The sequence below is a fragment of the Bombus affinis genome, chromosome 5 (genome assembly GCF_024516045.1).
Source record: "Bombus affinis isolate iyBomAffi1 chromosome 5, iyBomAffi1.2, whole genome shotgun sequence".
In the NCBI taxonomy this organism is placed as follows: Eukaryota; Metazoa; Arthropoda; class Insecta; order Hymenoptera; family Apidae; genus Bombus; species Bombus affinis.
In genome coordinates this window covers 17,140,462-17,155,918 of record NC_066348.1, presented here as the reverse complement: position 1 = coordinate 17,155,918, position 15,457 = coordinate 17,140,462, and the positions used below count along the sequence as shown (strand labels likewise).

Sequence of the window (15,457 nt, the reverse complement as noted above, 5' to 3'; positions counted from 1 at the left end):
CGTGGAAGAAAAATGTCTCGTGGATTCGTCGCGTCGACGAGAATTCGTTTATTCGAAGTACGAACGGCTCAACGACTCGGGTGAGGCAGTCGCGGTTTCAGCCAAGAACGGCCGATTACGTTTCTTTCTGTTCGTCAGGGAGTTTTCGAACGAAAGAACACGCGTCGAGAGGCGGGCGGCTTATCAGAAAACAAAGAGAAAGCGTCTATTCACGACTGCGTTCAGTGCCTACTTAAAATGGATCACTCAAGCAGGTTTCGAAACGATCGATCTTTCCTTAAGTTCGTCGCGCTAGCCTTTTACTCGCTGGGTAGGCGAGTCGCCAGTAGCAGTAGTAAAGCCAGAGTAACTGGTCGTCGCGCTACGTACCTTCCGCTAGTAGTACAACCTGTAGTTGTTTGCCCCGATAGACACCGGCGTCGCGGTTAATACGATACGTCACGTGCCGTTATTATAGAATCCTTGGTAGACCCACTCGCTAGGTTAGAATATACTCGGCGACGACTCGGATATTCGCTGGTTAAAGTAACGCGCTTAAAGAAAGAAAAAGGGGAAAGGCGTATTTACGTGGAAACGATCCCTTGTCGTCCCGTGTAACGCTGCTCTATCATCTTTGTAACGCTTGTAGAGAGTTTGCGAAGGAGAGGGAAAAGGTGGAGAACAGGCAGTCCTTCCTGAAATTGCGAAGACAGCAGCAGCTCGAGCATGAACTGTACTGTTACCTGAATTGGATCTGCAAAGCAGGTTAGAAAGTCAACATGCCAGCTACATCGTTTATCGATCGCGCACCCTTTACGGCTAACGTCTTTTTTAGGCTGTAAACTCTCGTAGCTTTTGTCCTTTTTGTATCAGTCATTTTACGCATCGTCTAACGATAGGTCGATCCATTTTCGTTCGACCGAGTTCGCTTTCGTCTTCTTCGTGCGTTCCACCGTATAGAGAGTAAATATACGTTGTTATTTGTAGAGGAGGTAATACTCGCGGAAGAAAGGACCACGGAAGAGGAGAAGAAGCACATATTAGAAGGTTGGTGGCTGGGTCTCGTTACGAATTTCTTTGGTCGACGAGAATGTTAAAGCGTATCGAGCGAGTGACAGAGGAGAAAAAAATGTACGTATGTTTGCAGGAAGAAAAAGAGCCGAGGCGAAAAAGAAAAAGCTTGGCAAGAGCAAAAGCACGGATACGGAGGAGGAGGAAGGCGACGACGACCAGGACGACGGTGAGTTGTATTTTTCCCCGCTCGACGTTACCTCTAACGCGTATATTATCTTTGACCGCTCTTCGATCGAAGATCGAAACGTTAATAATCTTTGAAACGATTCAGACTCTAACGAAGGATTTCGCATTGACCTTTGGTGAACCGACCATCGTTCGTGCATCGTTCGTAATTGGATAGAGGACGTTAAAGAATATTTACGTCTTACGATCATTCTCTGTTCGCATTGGGGAGAAAGCATCGTTTCGCTCGTTTTCTCTTTCATTTCCAAGTCTCCCTCGGCGTTACTTTCTATTTTGCATATTCATGTTCATCGGCGTTGCAATCGACGCGTTAATAAACCAAAGTCGGATGGTCTCACGAGTAATAATCTTCGCCTTCCCGTTGAAATTCTATCCACGATCGAACGAACGAACGAAGAAGAAATGCAGAAGTTGGCGCGAGCGAGAATCGCTCGTGGGACGATCTGACGTTCCTTCTGATTTCTGTTTCGCATCCGATAAAGAGCGACACTTTAATTCCCTCGACCACGGCGACGAACATTCTAGACACACGCTATCAGATGCTCCTCTTGTTTCAGTGCCTAAGAAAAATCTGAAAGGTAACTACAACCAGACAGTGTTACGATTCGCAAAGAGCAACGTAAACGAGGCTGTATTCGTAACTTGTTTTCGTATCTGTTTCCTCTGTGTTTTTCCTTTCAAAGGTTCTTTCGTTTCACCTATGACGCACGCGACGAACCGTATCAGTACTCGCAACACGCACATACGCGCGCTCATGTACACACGTAGATCAACGAGATTTTTGGACGTGCCGATTTTTGGGCATGTAGACGGGCGAATCGTTTCCGATTCGCTTTGCATCGCTGCATATCTCGCATCTTCCGATCGAACAATTACCCTCGCGTAATTAAAGTACATACATACATACACATAAAGAAAGACAGCGCGACAAAGCGAACGAAGAAACTTAAACGTCTTCGAAATTCTCAACACTCAGAAATTACGACACACTACGGTGAATCGAGGCGTTTTATCTTCCTTTTTCTAAGAATTGCTTCTGTTGGCTGGTGTAATTGTGTATACTTGTATTTATGTATATTTATACTTACCGATCAGCCTGGGGCATTCGCGAGAATCGCCGATACCTGTCGTTCTTTCCGTTCGTTGATGAGAATTTCGCGTTTCATCGATATCGATAAAACGACGAGTCGCGAATGTGCCAGGCGAATGTGTATCCACGTGGTCTAGGTACGTCCAACGGCGGAGGAGTACCGATATCGATGTTTTAGTAGTGTACGGCGAGAAATCTGTTTGACGAAATAGAACGCCGTAAAAAACTGGTTAAGTGGTAGCGTTCGACGTCTAGTCGTAGATTAGCTTCACGCATCGTCGGTCCAGAATAGATAGAAACAGCCGCTTGTGTTAGAGTAATCTCTAGAATAGATGTGTCTCTGTCCACTATATATCTGTCCGCTAAATAATCGAAGAACGAGAAAAAACGAAAGAACAAAAGTCAAAGATAAACAGGATCTCCCAGACGAACTTGGTAGAACCTATTATCAGCCAGAGTTATAGAAGAAAGTTTCTGGAATCGGATCACGATATCGAATACATCACCGAGTGCCGACAAACTTTTAGCGTTCTGCGATGCAACATTTTTCCGGGAAGTAATTTGTTGTATCGCTATTTATTGTACGATATATATTATCGGGAAAGCGTTAGTTAACGCGCTAACGAGATATAACGCGATTGCACGGATAAATTCGTTGGAAAAATTACTCGATATCATCTCTGTTGTAGCAAAGAAAAAAAAAAAGAAAAGAAAAAATTGCAAAAGAAAAGACAAGCACGAAGAAAATCGGTCGACTGGTATCGAAGAGATACGAATATGCTGAAATTATTATTAAAACGATCGATGTACGGTTTATAGGGTTTTCGAGGGCTTCCTCGACGAAAGAAAAGGGACCTTGCAAGCAGTTTTGGCTGGCCGAGAGAAGATTCAGGTACTGGATACGAAAGTCTGTAAAATCGCAAAAGTTCTACTGGTTCGTCATCGTTCTTGTGTTCTTCAACACCGTCTGCGTAGCCGTGGAGCATTACGGTCAGCCGCAATGGCTGACCGATTTCCTCTGTAAGTAAACAATTCCGGCAGATTCAAACGATCGGTGCAGGGTAATCTTTTCGTCGAGTAGTTAACTCAGCGACAGTGCCGCCAATTACACACTCTCGCTATATTTAGTATAGTATAATATAGTATAGTATAGCATAGCATAGCATAGCATAGCATAGCATAGCATAGCGTAGCATAGCATTGTATAGTATAGTATAGTAGCAAGAGAAATGTATCATCGTGACGTAATTGGCGCTCATTGCCTCTGAATTAACCAGCAAAAGAATCATTCTGTACGAAAGCAATTTGATTGGTCTCTCCGGTTTGTGAACGGTGTTAAAACGGATGTTGACAGACTTCGCGGAGTTCGTGTTCCTGGCTCTGTTCATGTTGGAGATGTTCATAAAGGTGTACGCGCTCGGTCCTCGCACATACTTCGACTCGAGCTTCAATCGTTTCGACTGCGTGGTCATCTCAGGATCGATCTTCGAAGTGATCTGGTCCGAGGTGAAGTCCGGCTCTTTCGGCCTCTCCGTCCTACGTGCCCTTAGACTCCTGCGAATTTTTAAGGTCACCAAATACTGGAAGAGCCTGAGAAACCTCGTAATATCGCTGCTCAGCTCGATGCGTAGCATCATTTCCCTGCTCTTCCTGCTCTTCCTCTTCATACTCATATTCGCGCTGCTCGGTATGCAGCTGTTTGGCGGCCAGTTCAACTTCGATTACGGCACGCCGCCCACCAACTTCAACACCTTTCCCATCGCGCTGCTCACTGTCTTCCAAGTAAGTTTCGTTCGACCGCTATCTAACTTGCGTATTTGCTTCGAACTGCGTTCGACCGTAAGGAAAGAGTTACACGAGACATGGTCTTTCCGTCGGCGCAATGTTTAGACGAAATGTTTAGACGAAAGTAGCTTCGATAGATATAGAAAGAGAAACGACACGTTGTTGGCGGTACCATTTGTAATTGTTGTATAACTCGGTGCACGCAGATCCTGACCGGAGAAGATTGGAACGAAGTGATGTACCAGGGTATAGAGTCGCAAGGCGGTCACAAGAGGGGCATGATCTACTCGTTGTACTTCATCGTGTTGGTGCTGTTCGGCAACTACACTCTGCTGAACGTATTCTTGGCTATCGCCGTCGACAATCTGGCAAACGCGCAGGAGCTGAGCGCCGCCGAGGACGAGGAGGAAGTAGAGGATAAACAGAAACAGGCGCAGGAACTGGAGAAAGAGATCCAATCTCTGCAGAATCCGAAAGACGGTGGCGCGCCCAAGGTAGAAATCTGCCCTCCGAGCCCCAACCAGAATTTGTAAGTTTCCTCTTGGTTTCTACGGAATCTCGAACACGCGATGCGAACGAATCGCTGCCAACTCCGGTAACTGTCTTTGAATTTCAGCAAAGACGGAAAAGGTGGTAAACAGTCGTCCGAAGAAGAGAAAAAGCAGGACGAAGACGATGACACGGGACCAAAACCAATGCTGCCATACTCCTCCATGTTTATACTGTCCCCTACGAATCCGTAAGTTGCCCTAGCCCGTTTAGATTCGTATATAAGATTGGTATATAAAATACGAAATTCGAAAACGTGTTTGACGACAGCGTAAGAAGAGCCGCCCATTGGGTCGTCAACCTGAGGTACTTCGACTTCTTCATAATGGTGGTGATATCTCTGTCGAGTATCGCGTTGGCCGCCGAAGATCCCGTAAAGGAGAACTCGCCGAGGAACGAAATTCTGAATTACTTCGATTACGCGTTCACCGGTGTCTTCACCGTCGAGATGATACTGAAGATCATCGATCTAGGGATTATCCTTCATCCGGGCTCGTATCTGCGCGAGTTCTGGAACATTATGGACGCGGTGGTTGTGATATGCGCCGCGGTTTCGTTCGCCTTCGACATGACCGGTAGTTCGGCTGGACAAAATCTCTCGACGATCAAGTCGTTGAGAGTGCTCCGAGTACTTAGACCGTTAAAGACGATCAAGAGAGTGCCGAAGCTGAAGGCGGTGTTCGACTGCGTGGTGAACAGTCTTAAAAATGTCATCAACATTCTCATAGTGTATATATTGTTCCAATTCATATTCGCTGTGATCGCGGTGCAGCTGTTCAACGGCAAGTTCTTCTACTGCAACGACGAGAGCAAATATACGGAACAGGATTGCCAGTGAGTATCTCGTTTCTTTTACCTTTACCGGCGAAACCGATCGACCAACATCGAGGTACGGGATTTTATCGTAAAAATTGTCCTCGTTCTTTTCGACGGTGCAAATAAATTCCAATTACGTTTCACTATGCTCTCCTCGCTGTGCCTCGCAGGGGTCAATATTTCGTTTTCGAAGAGGGCGCCCTATTGCCCGAGCCAAGGAAACGAGAGTGGCAGTCGCAGTTTTTTCACTACGACAACGTGATGGCCGCTATGCTGACGTTGTTCGCGGTGCAAACTGGCGAGGGTTGGCCACAAATCCTGCAGAATTCGATGGCGGCCACGTACGAGGACAAAGGCCCCATTCAAAATTTTCGTATAGAGATGTCCATTTTCTACATCGTCTACTTCATCGTATTTCCATTCTTCTTCGTCAACATCTTCGTGGCCTTGATTATCATCACTTTCCAGGAGCAGGGAGAGGCTGAACTGCAAGACGGCGAAATCGACAAAAATCAGGTTGGTTGGCTGGACTACCGTTAACCGGATCTCTATATCGGTCGTATACTAACGAGAGAGGATGCTGGCTCGTCTAACGCTAAGAGAGATCGGATACGAAAGCGTCGATCGATCGACTACGCGTGGTCGATTTATTCGTTTCGTTTCCATTCGTTTCAGAAATCTTGCATAGACTTCACGATACAAGCTCGCCCATTGGAGAGGTACATGCCGAAAGAACGAAACAGCGTAAAGTACAAAATCTGGAGAATAGTGGTATCGACGCCGTTCGAATATTTTATCATGGGTCTCATCGTATTAAACACAGTACTGCTCATGATGAAGGTAAGCGTCAATGATTAGCTGGTTTGCTGCCCCTCTTTCTCTTTCTCTCCGAATCACGTCTCGAAGAGAAGCGTAATTAGATTTTCTTGTGGACGTTACGCGCCTGATAACAGCGATAACGCACGACGGAGAAGGCCGAACAACGAAGCACGCGTTTGGTATCCTTCGTGCGTAGCCGTGTAATTTTACGAACAACGATCGATTCAAGATTTCTTTCCCCTTTCTCTGTACTCGATCTGTACTCGCGTTTCGTCGAGTCTCGATCTCGCGTTTTTGGCAACTTTAACCAATCGAAAAGCAGCCTAACACCGATTCTCGTGGTTTCGAGAGTCGCGAGAACGTATCTATCACTCGTCGTTATCGACAAACGTGCACAATGGAGAGTTCGAGGCAACTGTAAGATATATAACGTTATATCTGTACGAGGACATTGTTGTTCTTGCCTGCCAATTTACTTATTGTTCTCTGTATAATTGTCATCCTTGTACCCACTGATACGTGTACACAGCTGTGTTGAATACTCTTGCGTTTCCCTCTGGAAAACCAAACGCTCCTTCTCTTCTTTCTCCTTCTTTCGTCATTTTGAATCCATTCGGAGCAGACTTTAGTTGACAACAATCGTGATTCACGATGTGTCTCGATGCTTTTTACTTTACGCTCTTTCCCGTTCGTTCCAGTATCGGGACACTTTTATTTCCATGCCAGGCATGCGCGAGTGCCTGCCTCCTCGTCTTCCGGCACGCTGGTCCGTCTCGCTCGTCCATTGAATTTGCAATCGGTTCGAACGACCAAAGCCGATTGGATCTTCCATGGAAGTAGGTACTTTTCGAATATATCGATCTCTTGTAATCGCGAGCGATCCAATCGCTCTCTCTCTCTCTTTCTCTCCCTCTCTCTGTCTCGTACAAGCGGCCGAATTCGAACGCGTTGAAAAGTAAACGAAACGTTTCACGGCACTCGCGCTCTGCTCTATCCTATCCTACCACCTACCTCGGTCTCGCGCGTTTATCCAACGTTTCTTTTCGCTTTCCTCCGATATTTTATTTTCCCTTTGTATATCGGTTTTTTCCGTTTCGCTTCTTTTCATTACGTTCGATTTTCATTACGTTCGGTAAAGTTCTGCGTTCCGCGACCGTTTTGTTTTCTCTGTGCCGTTCTTCTTCTACTCCTTGCTCCCCTTTTTATTGCATGCCCGCTGCTGTGTCCTCGTCTTGATAGTAGACGTACTCGAAGATGCGTGGAAAAACCGATATCGAATATCGATGTGTTCCCACGACCACACACACACCCACACATACACACGACGTGCGTTCGACTCGTACGCCTTGACAAGCCCATGTTTGAACTGGTGGCGGGGTTCGAAGCGTTGCACGAGTAACCGGCTTCGTTCGATCGAAGATCAACGAGAATAGAAAGTACACGATCGAAATAGCGAGAGAAAACGCTGCGGCATACGACAGCCCTGCACGCGAATCCACGCGCCTCTCTTTACTCTCTCTCTCTTGCGCTCTTTTTGCTATCTTTTTCTCGATTCGTTCGTTTCCTTGGACGCTGGGACTATTCGCCTGGCGCGCACCGAGCTGTCTCTCGCGTTCCAGCGTTACTCGTTGGAAGGCCGATCGTTGCGAACACGGAGAGATACGCTTCTCGCCTCGGCCGATCGCGATTACGTCGCAGACGCAATCGACGAACAAATTAGCGTGGCGAGCAAACTCACGCTCTTTGGTCTTGCAGCGCTCGAACAACGCGATCGTAGAAGTTTTAGAGGACGCACGCGACACGTGTACGATCATGCTTAACGACTCGGCTAGTCGAGTCGATCCACGCGATACAGACATACTTATGCAGTTACCGAGGTCGAATCCACGCCAAAAGTTCGTTTCCTTTCGACTCCTTTTCGTTTTTGAAAATGCTGCCTGACGATGCGAAACAACATCGATGAATCATTTTCTACACCGTACTGCACATGGTTTTGCGAATGCGAAGCACACACAAACGACACACCATATTTAAATATCGCGGCCAAGAGAAACGAGATCGTCGTTCTTCCGTAAAATTCTCGTCGGTGCGTCGACTCCTTCGAGTTCGACGATCGACGAAAGTCGAGGGAAGGAACAACGAGGCTGGATCTCTTTGCCCAAAGGCACGTATTTGTTCCCGACACGTTCCGCAGCACGTATCGCACACAAGATGTCACATCCGTTGTTCGTTACACACGTACTTACGAAACTGCGTGTCGCATGCTGGCTGCTCGCAAGCGAATCCAACTCGACTGGACTGTGCGTCGAGCGAACCAACCAACACGAGGTCTACCGAATGTGTGTGTGTGTGTCTGTTCCAATACCAAAGAAAAAGACACGTTTCTTGCACGGGGCGCCCGCACGATTCGATCCTTCCAATCCCCTCCTCGAAATCGAACAGACGAAAAGAGGAAAGATTATTTTAGTATTATCGAATCACCTCGAGCGAAGTGATTCTTTTCATACACCGTCCGTCCCCTTTCCTTCCACCGACCACCGTTATTTTTTCTTTCGATCGTGCCTTAGCTCGCTCTCCATATCTTAATTCCTTTCGGTTCGTCTTTTCGTTTCCTTTCGTCGTTTTTCTTTTCGCCGACTTGCGATTCGTTCTTCCTCTAGTTTCTCACGACTCTCTGACTCTCTCTTCCGGCACACCAAACTCTCGTATCGCTCCACTTTAGAAACAAATCCTAACGCGAACGACCGAGAGATATCGTTTTATAGCCTTTTCGCAAGTTCCCACTTGTCGAAAACGTGGAATCGCTGTCTCGATCGTTTTACCAATATTCACCATTAATTCGGACATCGATGACCAACGAAGCCGCGAATTCTATGAAATAACGCAATGATTCCAAACTTTACGATCGGCGTCGTAGAATCTCGGTTTCGTCCCCTCGGTCGTTGCGTCTCGTCAAACGCGATTCATCATCGTCGGAGCTCTCGATGTGCGATTGATCGCCAGGATATCGCGTGATCGACCTGTCCTATCGGTACGAGACTTCGATTTTTCGACGTAATTTCAATCTAGAAGACGGGAAGATCGCCATGTCGCGACATCCAGTTTCTACCGGCATAGTCATGTGCACAAGTTAGCTCCACGCTTGATACCGTACCGCCCGCCTAAAGCCATCCCCCTCACTTTACCGTTATAAAAGAGGAAACAATCCCTTTAATGTCACCGTTACCGTACACACCCTGTACGGTCCTACAAATACACGTATCTAGGTTAACGCTAATATTATACGCCTATGTGTCTCCCTTTTTCTGTCGACTGGAAAGTCCCTCGCTATACATATATATATCTATATCTATATATCCATATATATATATATACATATACATATATATATATATACGTATATATATACATATGTACACACGTCTTTTATATATTTGTAATACCGTGTCACACCGGGGGAACCGTCCAACGATACGCGACGCTTCGATCGTTGTCGCGATATCCTAAGCCAGAGGATGCTAAATTTATCAACGCGCTAAACTTGGAACAAGTCGATTTTCACAACGTTCAACGATTCTTCCTCCGCTTTACGGCAAAATATGGTGTTCGGTAAGCGTGTCGATGGACGGATCGCTTGATCACGAAGAAGAGCCCTCGCTCTTTCTCCGATTCTCGGTCTTTCGCCGTTCCTGCTGTCTTTCGGCAGGCACGGAGAAAGACGAGAAACGGCGAAAGGGGGAATCGCGGTGGTTATAGAAGCTTCGATTCCCACCGTGTGGCTCGTGGTCGGAATACGCGGCAATTCATAGGCTTGTACGTCCGTTTGTCTGTCTCTCTCGGCCGTGTGTTTGTCAGTGTATGCATTGCAGTTCCATCGGCAAAGCGACGCGTACAAGAACGCGCTGAAGTACATGAACATGTGCTTCACGGGGATGTTCACCGTCGAGTGCATACTGAAGATCGCCGCATTCGGCGTCAGGGTAAGCTCCACTATACCAACAAATCCCATCTCCCCTCATCGAACAGATTATCGAAAGAACGTACTCGCTTAGAGTAGCCGGCTCGAGCGTGCGATCACGCTTCGAGCGGCATTTTCCTCGAAAAATGATGCCTGCGACTTTGTCTTTGTCGTATCCGTCGTTCCGCGCTGATGACGTTTGCGCGATTAAAAAAGAAAGAAATCTATTTAGCAACGACTTTAGAGTTACTAAATTTGAGAAGACGATCGCAGAATCAATTTTCGAAGTAGACTGGTAAGTTTCGCTTGTTAGAGTGTAATTAGAGCTTTTCTTTTTTTTTTGGAAGAATAGGTAGTATCTTGTCTACTCGAGTACTCGAAAATATCCGTGTATCGCAAGGATACGTGTATGTACGAGTGTAACAGATCACTACTTATCGTTGGAGAACCTTTTGTGTTCGGAGCTGAACACACGCTAAACGTCCGTAGCACGCGCGCGTCTTTCGTCGATTCTCGTTTCACTCGGTTGTCCGTTTACGTAGAAACTTACGTACTTTTGCCTGCTTCTCGCGATAGATTGCGGCGGATGTTCGGCTCTGAACACCGATCGAACGCGTTGCGCGTTCGTGTACACGCATTTTCTTGCTCTACGAGGATCGTGGAATCGAGAAATATCGAGGAAAACTCCGTGGAACGTTCGTCTTCGAAATTTTTCGATCCGCGGTCTTCGTCGATTCGACACTCTCAGAATCATTAAACACGAAACATCGAAATAGAATTTTCCAAAATTCGTAGTGTCTGTAGATGCAATTGTACGCGTAACGAGGACGGAAAACGCGTTTAACCGCGAGTCGTTCCGAAAACAAGACGCGGAACGTTCGTTTCAAAACTAAGCCGCATCTACATCGCGTCGTACCTCGCTGTTAAACGCGTCCTCGAAATACCGCTATGAAAGGTAGTTTATGAAACATATTCGAAATCCACACACACGCAACACCACACTACACGACACACTAGCGTTTCACATTTGCCGGTATTCAGACACGAAGATACAAAAACCATAACGTCAGTTTATTCTTTCGTTCATATCTCTCACTCTCTCTCTCTCTCTCTCACACACACACACTCTCTCTCTCTTGCTCTCTCTCTCTCTCTATTCTTTTTTCGGCTCGTTGTTTTAATTTTTCGACCAAACTTTTCCCACGAGATACGTCGAACGGAGGGGACCGCCTCGAGGAAGTAAATCCGGCTAGCACGCACGATGAACGTAACTCTAAAGCTCCCCGTATGCTCATTGCCTGGTTGCATCCGCACGTAATCACCGCACGTTGATGTATTTTTTTATTCTCGCATGCGTGCACCGCTGCTTCGACGCGAAGCATCGATTTCTCTCGATCGTCTTTCTTCGCTAGTTATCGTCGACCGAGATAAAAGCGAGACGATAAAATCGATGAAAGTAGTAGGCGGACGATCGCGGCTAAAATCGATCTTCGACGTCGTACGGTGTCTCTGTTGTTTGCAAAGATTGCGTGTTATGGGCCAACGACGAATATCACTGTCACGATCGCCGCTTCGTCGAGATACGATCGTGAACGACAGTACCGAACGAACGACCGGTACGTTCTGAGTCTCGATACACGTCGGTGGAGTCACGAAAGGGTAAAACGAAATAAAACTTGTACTCCTTCGTGAAACTTCGTCGGCGATGGAACGGTCGATTTCAAAGTATAACGAGAAGAACGGAAGGCTCGACGACTGTCACCGATTTCCGCCACACGCATGCCGTTTTACCACCACCGGGAACGACCAGTTACGGGTTCTACGCACACCCATCGCATACACAGATACACACACGTACACCAAATGGGTCGTTTCGGGTGCGCCGATGAAGCGCGCGGGAACGATCGGTTACTCGGAAAGATCGCTCTGTCGAAGATTGGTTAGACTTGCTCGAATACTTTGCGCAGGAGAAAACAAGAGGTTAGGTCGATCGAAGGGTTCTTCGATCGAAAGAGGGAGCCGCCGGTTCCCGTTTATCGCAAAGGGATTACTTCGATCTTTCGAAAATCGGTTGCCGCGCGAGCCAGAGTCCTGAGTATCGAAATTTCCTCGCGTTTCTCTCCTCTTTATCGCTAGAAGCTGTCGCGCGGATGTGTCTATGATACGAGAGCGGGCTAAAAGTTGCGGAAATATAGAAAAGAGTCTCGATGGTGATATCGAAGTAACCCCGTTGCGATCCAACTTCCAACCTCGACAAACGAATCGAGCAAACTTTCTTTCGTCCGACGTTTCAATTTCTGCTCTCTCTATTCTCTTTCTTTTTTTCTTTTTCTTTTTCTTTTCGTACGACTGCTTACGAGCGAGAAGCGGATGGGAAGCATCTCTCGCGAAGAAAGAGAATTTGCTCGAGCCGTCGAACGACGAAGAAATACGGAAGAATAAAATGGCTGGGGGTTTGATACGAGGTAAACGAAGAGAGTAAGGAAAATCGAACGATACGAGTAGAAAATGTACGCGAATTGTTGGTAAACACAGCGCGACTGTGTGTAGCCCGTCTGGAAAGTTGACGAGAGGTTGCGTGAAATCGAGTTTAACGAACGGGAGACTCGCGACATAGAAAAGAATCGTAGTGGAGAAATAAAGAAAAAAAAGACGGGCAACGATACAGAATCTAGGCTTGTGTTACGTTTGTGTGTTGGGTGTATTTTATAGTATCACGAGGCGCCGCCAAAACTTGTGGACGCCTTGACCATCGTGAACTTCGCCGTCACATTCCTTTTCCTCATTGAGTGCATCCTCAAACTCGTCGCCTTCGGATACAAGGTATAGAAAAATCCTCTTAATCACTAACTCCACCAATTTCAGTCACACGCAACTATATTTCTATAGCCTATACAGTGTTACCACAAGTTCTACATTTTTTACTTTTTTTTTTTTTTCTACGTAAATCACTTCTTTGAATCTCTTCGCTGTACCGAAGCTGGATCAGCCTGCGCGTTATCGACATCGCGCGAGGGAAATTCAAACGCGGTAACTGACGAGAGGATTAACCGTTCGCGTGGCCGCGATTTGGAGATCGAACGATCGTCGTCGATCGAGAAATATACGTAAAACGAAAAGTACGATTAGCGCCAGAAAAGAGGAATATATCGAGCGTATATTGTTTGGAGGAGCGATCGAAACGTCGAAGTTCAAGCGAGAGGACTGTTGCGTGGCTTTCTCGAGTCGGTCTGTCCGCGTAATTCGATCGACGCGGTGACGAGTAGACAGTTTCGTGAACGTAAGATCCCCCCTGTTGTTTGATCTGTTTCAGAGTTACGACGCAAGTGCGATCGAAATTAACTTCGAGCGGTACTCGTAAAAATGGGGGGAACGAGTATTAATAATTGGTCTCCCACTGTGGTGAAATACTGCGAAATGCTCGTAGAAAAATACCTTATCCGTGTGCGTAGCGGTCGATACTACCGCGGCGAAGAAGCGACCGACCGAGATAAAACTAAAGTATTTACCTCGTCAGCGAATGACCAGTAGAATATCTTCATTGGTTTATCGACCATATTCGAGTGTACGCTTGCCGTAAAGTTAGTCGCTTTGTAATTTCTCCCACCTTCCTGCTGTTTTTACGCGTACTGTTCGCAAACGGTCGTGAAAAGAAACAACGTTTGTCGATATACCTTTGAATCGCCCTGTATTTTTAGAAGTAAAAGCTAGAGGTAAACTGTAACTGGCGATAGTACCGAGAAGCTGCGATAGATTTGAGATTGTTACGCTGATTAATCTCTACTGGCTTGCATATATTTTTCTACCATTAGACGAAAGTGACCTCTTTCCTGGCCACCGGGAAAAGGTGGAAAAAGTAGAGCTTCTCGCGATAGAACCGCGTCTATATCTCTCTCTAGTTTGCTTGCTATTATACCTATTACGGCATGCTCCCGTAGTAGATACATCTTTAGAAGAGATCCCGTCACTTATAGTTCAGCCGATCATCGATCACCGAACCGTGCGACCCGGCTATCTCGTAATCGTCTAAAGACCCTCTCAGCCGAGTCTCTTCATCTTGTCACACAACACTGTAACTACGAGCGAGAAGAAATTGGAGAGATATCGGTAGATTATTTCTTTTCGATGTTTTATCTCTCAACCCGACGACGCGTCGTAGCCGACTCTCTATTACGTTTATCTACCGACGAACGAGACTTTTTATTTTACCTACGCGACGTATTTTACGCTTTCGGGTTACATCGACCGCTTTCGCGGACTACGCGCGTACGACGGACCACTTTTTTTCGCTATTTCTTTGACCGACCTATCGTTCTAAAGCACAGCTCTGTGTATTTAACTCTTGAACCGACATTTACACCCGTGAAAATGTGCGTAGCGATGCACACGCGCGCATACACGAGTACACACACACACACGCAACTACACACAGAAGCACACATACACTAGGAAACACGAACGACGAACGAATGGAAAGGTCGGTCCCGTTGTCGCGGGTCCGAGCTTCCTTCTTTTTCTTTTTCCAACCGAGTTTGGTAGTTTCTTAGCGCTAGTTTCGCGAACCATTTACACACTTGCAAACTGTCTCCAAGTTTCTTCCAACGTTCTACTGGTTGGAAATTCGATTACCGATTACCGGTTACCGGTTCACCGGAGAAGAGAAACAAGAGGAAGGCTCGTTCGGCGAGCGAGAATGGGTAAATACGTTGGAAGAAGCTTGGACGCGACGATAGGCAAAATCGATAGCGCGATGGTTTCTAATCGATTTTCTTGTTTAATCCCCCGCGAACAGAATTTCTTCAAGGATGCCTGGAACATGTTCGACTTCGTCACAGTGATCGGCAGCATCGTGGACGCCCTCGTGATCGAGTTCGGGGTACGTAGAGCTTCGGCGAGAATCGCCGTTTAAAGTCGCTGAGTCGAGTAAATGTTCAGAGCGAAGTAGTTTTACGAAAGGAGAAGTAGAATGTCCAGGCGTTTGATTTACCTAACGAGAAGCCCGATTATACGAACCTTTCGTTCCCGTCCTCTTAACTGTGTTCTTAATCCGATGTTTGCTTGACTGTACATTATCGAGTGTTGTCTTTCCTTTAACCCTTTTGCTGCTTCTTTAGTTTCAGCAAAGTGTACAAATATAATAACACGTTAGCAGGTAAAATCAACGATTCTATTCGAGCCCCTACAATCTCATGTATCTGCGT

The 15,457-nt window shown here is 46.5% G+C and overlaps 1 protein-coding gene across 27 annotated transcripts in view; it reads left to right on the top strand.

The window, feature by feature from the left end:
* LOC126916767 (voltage-dependent calcium channel type A subunit alpha-1) overlaps positions 1-15,457 on the top strand; it is a 99,281-nt gene that overhangs the window by 66,838 nt on the left and 16,986 nt on the right. For 12 of the 27 annotated variants that reach the window (XR_007710728.1, XM_050722884.1, XM_050722890.1 and 9 more), the window contains exons 9-20: positions 629-744; positions 967-1,026; positions 1,127-1,219; positions 3,149-3,349; positions 3,684-4,111; positions 4,321-4,643; positions 4,731-4,853; positions 4,934-5,497; positions 5,650-5,995; positions 6,155-6,319; positions 10,168-10,278; positions 15,049-15,132. Coding sequence is in view for 26 of the 27 variants with exons in the window: in XM_050722884.1 (XP_050578841.1) it covers positions 629-744; positions 967-1,026; positions 1,127-1,219; positions 3,149-3,349; positions 3,684-4,111; positions 4,321-4,643; positions 4,731-4,853; positions 4,934-5,497; positions 5,650-5,995; positions 6,155-6,319; positions 10,168-10,278; positions 15,049-15,132 (2,614 nt within the window). In the remaining variant the exon portion in view is untranslated. Of the gene's footprint in view, positions 1-138; positions 255-628; positions 745-966; positions 1,027-1,126; positions 1,220-3,148; positions 3,350-3,683; positions 4,112-4,320; positions 4,644-4,730; positions 4,854-4,933; positions 5,498-5,649; positions 5,996-6,154; positions 6,320-10,167; positions 10,279-12,968; positions 13,080-15,048; positions 15,133-15,457 lie in introns of all 27 variants that reach the window. The other 15 variants (XM_050722887.1, XM_050722885.1, XM_050722888.1 and 12 more) reach the window with 3 other exon arrangements.